General features: G+C 41.9%; 1 protein-coding gene across 1 annotated transcript; it reads left to right on the forward strand.

Annotated features, from left to right (window-relative positions):
• The first annotated feature begins 6688 nt into the window (after positions 1-6688).
• On the forward strand, positions 6689-7357 carry LOC104497427 (claudin-8-like). The gene has a single exon (XM_010140676.1). The coding sequence runs from the start codon at positions 6689-6691 to the stop codon at positions 7355-7357; it is 669 nt and encodes a 222-aa protein (XP_010138978.1).
• The last annotated feature ends 255 nt before the right edge of the window (positions 7358-7612 follow it).

Genomic DNA, 7612 nt, shown 5'->3' on the forward strand with positions numbered 1-7612 from the left:
ACACCCTTGTTGTTACTTAAATTCAGAGAAGAGGAAGTCTAACTACCATTTTTGGACTTGTACTCACAGCCTAGCATGCCTCTTCCCTTGCTGTTTGGTGTTATTTGTATGCCTGTAGCAATTTTTATTATTCTAGTTTTTGAAAAGCCTGATTTGGATTGACATTTATTGAGTCTCATTTTCCCCTTAAATTTTCTAACCTCTCAGATATATTTCAGTTTGCTGGTTGTTTACCTTTTCTCTTCTTCTACCAAATATCTTCTCTGTGGATTTATTAATCCAGCTAAGTATTAACCTTACTCCTACAAGTCTCTCCCTTCTTTCCCCGTGGAACTCCCATTCCAGACACTTCCTAAGGAACTTTTAAGCCTCATCCACATTCAGGTCCCTAAGCTGTAAAAGAATAACATGATCGAGATCAGGGGAGTTGTTCTCCCTCAATGCTTCTGTCACTTTCACCTCACTGGCAATGGTCTTCTGCAGATAGATACAGATCCTCTCACCTCAGTGATCTTTCACATACCATCTTCTGCCTCACAATGTGAGCCCCGTTCCTTTCCAACATAAAAGCATCAGACTTGCTGAGACCTTTCCCTTCCCCATTTTATACTTGTTTTATGTCAGCCTCCACATATCAGACTGTTTTCTACGCTTTTTCCTTTCCCTTCCCTAACTTCCAGCCCCTTAATTCCCAGCACGTGGTTGGTAGAAATAGTTCTTAGATATTCCTCCTTCTTAAGTATTGTACTCCGTGCTAAACCACATTTCAGATCTGGAATGAAAGGATCTACTGCTTGATCATGGACAAAGAATTTCATATTTTGACTGGCTACACAGTGTCCTGCAACTAGGAACAGCATTGGGTTGTTCTGAGGGGAGGCAGTGAGCCTACACTGGTGAATCATTTGTGCTCTTGAAGTCTATAGGTTGTCACTGTGCAGAGACACATCAGCCCCAAAGTTACAGTGTCAGTGGAGCATCCTTGGAGCTGCTGTGATTCATGATGCTGGAGAGGGTGTTCTGACAAAAATGAATTGCTTCCTGCAAAATACTCTTGCCTTGGTCTCCATGCCAGCACAAATCCAAAGTGATTTATGACTTCCAGGAGGAGGTTCTTTTGTGTGAGTCAGGAACAGCTGGTTGACCAGGCAGTGCTTCCCTTCTCCTCTGTATCTTCTCTCCCTCTGTTTGAAGGGGAACCAAGGTAAATCTAAATTGAGAGATGAACTCTGCCACCTATGCAGGCCAAGAGGGCAGGGACAACACTGGTCCTTCCTAGGGGATGCCTAGCTTGCCAGCTGGGAAAATTCATCCAGGGTGTCCCAGGTAAGAGGTGAATCCCAGTCTTAAGGAAAGAGTAGTAATGGAACATCCTGGCCAGAAGGTTTGACTCTGAAAGAGAGAGAAAAGTGAGAGTGTGGGGGTAGAGAGTGATCCTTCTGCATGCTGAGATGACAGGATTGGGGGGTGTCATTGGGTGCACAAGGTTGAGGCCAGTGGTGGTGGATCCTCATGCTGCTAGGGTTTAATTTGGAGGTGAAAATTTATTGTGTAGTTAGCTACACTCAGGAGATGGAGTTTGGGAGAGGACAAAAAGTGGGACAGAACTGGACAGGGAGGAGCCCAAATTATGACTGAAAAGGATGGGAAAAAACCCTGTTCCTCAAAGTTTGAGACTTAGTTGTTAAGTTACTTGCACTGCTTGGTTACTGGAAATCTAGTTCAAGGTTGTATTATTGGGATGATCCAAAAGCAACCTTTTCAGAAATTCTGAGACTAAGAGCTTGTTTCTAACTGTACCAGGCAGTCTAATAAATGCTATTACCTCTTTCTACAAACCTTGTCTCTCATCTGTCTTTAGGCCATCACTACCACAATATACCTTCACCTACTTTTTTATTCCATCACAGTAAATCATGTAAATAAAGGACTACCCCTGGGCTTCATCCAGTAACAGCCTAGTTGTATACCCTGCTGCTACCTCCTATGAAAACAATCAATACTGCCTTGGGAATTTGCCACTGTTATATTTCCAACAGCTTAATGTGAACTGGGCAATCGAATGCCCGCAAATATTTTCTAGAGTAATGCTTTAAAGTCCTGTCATTAAACAGTGAAGTAAGATAGTATATTTTCTGGCAGGTTCTATTTCTATCAGGATGGCTGCTCCCTGAACGCAGGTATTGAGGTGACAAATACCTTGTAAAAGCCTGAAGCAGTTCAGATGTATTAAATACTCAAAGGAGTATTTAATATTTTATTACTAGGGCTTTTCATTACACTAAAATCGAGTTCATTCAGCGTCCAGGAGAAAGGCCTCCCCAGACATGGAATATCATTAAGATTTTGGATGGTTTTTTGTCAGGCTGTGAATTTCAACCATTCTTAGGAAAATGATGGAAAATAAATACGAGTTCCTTTCAAATCAGCTGTCAGTCACGGATTGCCTCAAAGCTAGAGTAACAAGTGAGCATCCAAGTACAGTGCCTGCTACATGTCCAGGGAAATCCCTCGATAAGCTGCACTGAGCTGATGTTCCTCTCACTTCAAGACGTGACACATCTGAGGAGAGGGAGAAGGAGCTGTGCCTTAACATCTCTTAACATACGTGCAGGCAGCTGAGTCAAAGTTAGCACAAATAAAAAGGCCTCTGTGGGCTTCAGTCCATTTTCTCCTGAATTAAAACAGAATCAAAGTAACCTTTTGCTTAACCATTAGGCTCAAAATACAGTAGTCAATCAAAATACCATAGAAGGTAATGGAACATATGATTTCATCGACCACCCTTTCTAAATAGTTGAAAACGAAGTGGTTAACCCAGCATGTGATGAATGCACTAGTGGAAGCCAGAAGCAGGGGGGAACTGATGCCATTCACAAGAGTTTCCAAAACAAATGATCTACAGACAATCCTAACCGTATTTGTTGTACTCTTAAAGCAGATTTTACATGTAGAGGATGATCAAGGTCTGCATGGCTTCTCCCAGCACCTCTGCCCAAGGGGACAGGATGAAGAGTGACTGCAAAGCCACAGCCTGCTGGACTTCCCAGTGCCATACTCTGCAGGTGGCTGGGCAGCTTTGCAGCCTTACTGGATAACTACAGCCACTGGGAGGTTAGAAGACTTAACTGTAACTCTTAGTAATCACTGAAGTGTGCTTTTGATAAATCTGCATGCTTGCCTGTCCAAAAGTGTTTCTGAACCTTAAATTGAGCTCATTAGCCTGTAGCATAACTGACTTATCATTGACGAGAACTCACAATGAACTATGTATATTATAGTTGTACGTTTGTACAAGATTAAAGTCTATTTGTCTAGATACAGGTCCGTGTGTATGTATAAAGACTCTAAAGTTCAATGTACATAGAACAGATACAAAGAGAAATGAAACCTGCTCTCTGGAAAGCAATTATTTTGATGCCTATAATTAATTAAGCACTGTGGATCATTGACAGGTTCTGTTAATCATGTGACTGGAGATGCTCTTCTTCCTACTTTTTAAGAGGCATCAGCATTTTAAAGGCTGGGGAGGGAACAGAAGATACTGCTCCAGGAAAAGATTCAAATGAACATCCTGTTTTGAAGGGGAGAGAAAATGTAAATCTGAAGAGAGATCCAGGGAAAGATTAGGTGAAAGGATTCCTCAGTTGCCTATTTTCCTCTTTAAAGGCAAATTATGGGGTGGACATGTTTGCATCAGAACTGGTATTCTGTCTTGAGGCAGGTAAGCATCCAAATAGCATAACAGATGGATGATACACAGAATGAGGAGACTTCTGAAGTCTAGTCAGGTGTAAATGGGGTTTTCCTTTTATTTCTTCTCACCTGACACTGAAGACATTGTATCTGCCATGCCCACCATGTAAGCATGTAATTACTTTCTACTTGAAGAGGTGTCTGCTGTTCGGAGTGATTTTGAAGCAACTCAGTCAACTAAGCATTTCCTTTTGAGAGGTGAAGTGAGTCTCTAAATGGTGGTGCAATTCTCTAGGGTATACATAGACACAAGAGCTCCCTCCAGGATGATTCAAACACAGGGCTATTCTGCAAAAGATAATTCTTCCAGCTATTAGCAAAGCCAGGGAGTCATTAGCATTTAAGAGGTTAATAAGATTTTCCAGTTCTCATGAGTTTCCCAGGTATTTCCAGTGTTTTTTGATTTTTTTTCCTACAACCTGTCTCCTCTAGTTCATTTTAATTTCTGAAATTTATCTTCAGGTTTCAAAACAGCTGTTTATTGGTTTTCCTTTCCTGTTTCCTTCCTCTTAGGTTTCAATAACAAGAACCATCCTGACACTGGACAGTAGATGCAGCAGTGCAGCCTGGGTGTTCCTCTCTTACACCTACACCTATAGTGGATGTTGCTCACCATAGGCACCTCTTTGGATTAAAGATCAAAAAAACATTTAGCACTCTCTGGATGTATTGCTCCACCACCAGCACATGATGCATTTTAATAGTATTTCTGCAAGCAGTTTGTCTTCTATACAAGCTGTGCCCTGACTGTTACAGTGGCTGACCCTCCCAGTATCATGTAAGGAAAAATTATTTCAGAGCAATCCTGCTAGTTAAGGCAGTCAGATAAACAGATTCAGGGCATTAGGCATGGTCTGCTCTCCAGCTGTGTACACCTTCGAGAGCTGGCTTGGCAGAAGATGTTGCACAAAGATTTTTTCTGTTCAAAAAAATGACATTTAAATACCAGTTTTGAGAGGGCTGTTCTATAAGAAGTTGATTTCTTTTTTGAACTTAAAATAACAAATAAAAAACCAGTTTTGAGTATTCAGAGGTACAGAAGTCTTACATGATGAATGGAGACTGTACTCAAGTTAAGTAGCACAGGTCTTGTGTGTAGTCTCCTTCTAGGGGAGCAGTCTCCTGCCAGAGAAAGGAGTTTATTTTAGACAGGTAACCAACTATGACTTTTGATTTCATCTCTACCACTTCCTTCTTTGCGGTATCAAGCAAAGTGCCTTAACTTTTCTGCATCACAGGATCCTTTATGTCTGCAGAATAGTGATGCAATATTAATCTATCTATAAGAACAAATTCTATGAAGTATTTAGTTTCGAAAGGTTACATTTCACATCTTAGCTGAAGACACTTTTTCTTTCTGGATTCCTGCTAGCAGACTTGAAGGCAAAAATGAATTGTCCCAGATTCCTTGGAGGATTTTCCACATGGACGTGTAACCTTACCCTCTATTACTTGCATTATCTGCCACTCCTTCCGTACAGTTAGTAACTGGAGGAAGGAAAGGATTTTGTGGGCTGTGAGCGGTTTAGATGGGCAACTTACTTCTCATGGGTTTTAGCTTTTCCTTTGAATACGGTGCCTAGGCACCTAAGGCTGTAACTAAATTAACCATCAAAGACTGATATTTCCAAACACACAGAGCTCACACCACCATAACCCACCAGCAATTGAAGAGCATGTCTGTCTTCGACAGCACTTCTAAGGACTTTCATCATCTTTAGTGGGACAACATTTTTGTTTTTACTAACCCCCTTGGTTCAAAGAGCTGGAGTAACCAGAAACACATCAATTTCATCAACACCCATGAGCTGTCATCATATACTATTGTCTCGAGGTAGGGAGAAGAAAGTGCATAACGCAGTAGTTATTCCAAACTTTCCTGAGGCAAATCAGTCTTCAGCGTGCGTTTTTGCCCAGGCTTGTAGCTACCTGTGCAGGCTGAGCTACACGTTGATCTCTGGCTTCTCTCAAGGTGCATTGTATACTGAAAGAAGAGCCCATCCTTTCCATATGAGACAATTGCCCCCAATCCCTCCTAACGTTACCTGGAGAAGATTATTAGTATGGAACATAATGACAACACTATCCTTCTAATGGGGAGAGAGTCTCATAGAGGATTATTTCCTAACAGTGACCTTACTTACGGATTCAGAAGCAGAAGCTGTGAAACTCTGCCAGCTATTTTCTTTGTCATCTTTGTGAATTATGCAGCTGGTAGAGTAAAGCTTTGATGTTGATTAGAATACTTGACTTTCCTGTACCTGTCTAATATTATGATTATACTTTCGTATTTGATCAAAACAAGGAATCTGCATTAAAGAGCTACATGAAGTACCTCCTACCTTGATTTAAAAAAAAAAAAATCAGATGTTTTCCCAGGGCTGTAGCACTTAGAAAGTAAGTCCCACTCCAAGACCTAGTTTAGCTTTTGTCGTAAGAACAAGTGTAATGACCTATTTTACATAACATTTTGACAGATGGAAGTTCAGACTTTCTGCACTAAATTTCAACATAGCTGCAATCTTACAGTTAAGAAATTATTAGCCCTGCAATTAGGTACCTTTAATTGAATCCCTGGCACTTAATTATAGCGTCACTGTAGACACACATTGAGAAGCAGCAATATCAACTCTGACACACCCCTCCTAGCTTCTCATTGGCTGGAAAGTTGTTAGGCTTGATGGGTAGGTGCTGTAGTCAGAGGAAATTTCAAAGAAAATAAATAGCAGGTCTTCTACCCAGTCAGAAATGGATTTCCTCCTGTATGAATCTCAGACTGGAGTGAATGCTTTTAAAAACAACCACCAACTTGCCATATGAGGAAACTACTGGAGAAAATATTCCCTCACATACTTCATATTTCTTCTACGAAAAAGTGGTTTTGGAAGACTTTCTAGGCCACCTCACTTGAGGTGTCTTTTTCAGAAGAAGCATGGCTTGCTGTGTGTTACAAATCACTGGTCTGATATTTGGAGGTGTCAGCATGGTCGGGACTTTGGCTGCCACAGTTATGCCTCAGTGGAGAGTTTCTGCCTACATTGATGGCAACATCGTGGTGTTTGAGACCATCTGGGAAGGACTGTGGATGGACTGCATCAGTCAGCTGGGCATCAGACTGCAATGCAAATTCTACGACTCTGTGCTGGCTCTCCCCCCACCCTTGGAGGCATTCAGAGCCCTCATGTGCATTGCAGTGGTCCTGTCAATCATTTCCTTTTTGATGGCTATTGTTGGTGTGAAGTATACTCACAGAACCAAGGAGGGTCCTGAGGTCATCAGCATCTTCATACTGGCAGCTGGAGTTGCCTTTCTCCTGACGGGCATCCTTGTTCTGATCCCTGTGTCCTGGACTGGAGGCAGTATCATTCATGACTTCTACGATCCAAGAGTCCCTATGCCACTGAAACGAGAACTAGGAGCTGCTCTCTATGTGGGCTGGGTGAGCAGTGCACTTCTCATCGCCGCAGGAGCAATGTACTGTAGCTTCTGGTGCTGGGCTGATACATCCTCAAAATTCAGGTATCCATCCCTTTCCCGACACCGGTTGCACAAACCTGACTTTGCAGGAGGGCCGTCCCTAAGCATGCATGCTTATGTGTAGCTGCTACATGTGATTTTTCTGCTTAGCATGTTGATATGTACCGATGGACTTCAGTGCCTAATTAAACTCTGAGTCTGTAATCAAGGAACAATTTTGTTCATTTGCTATATACTGTTGGCATGCATGTCTACTCTCTAACGTGCTTACAATAAATGTTCTTACATGGGCACTGTGTTAGAGCAGTCAGAAGAGAAATTGCGCCATTTTACAGGAACGAAGAATGGCATGGGAACAGCAGCAGCCAGGATTCTCAGG

This window comes from Buceros rhinoceros, unplaced genomic scaffold (genome assembly GCF_000710305.1).
Source record: "Buceros rhinoceros silvestris isolate BGI_N320 unplaced genomic scaffold, ASM71030v1 scaffold15947, whole genome shotgun sequence".
In the NCBI taxonomy this organism is placed as follows: Eukaryota; Metazoa; Chordata; class Aves; order Bucerotiformes; family Bucerotidae; genus Buceros; species Buceros rhinoceros.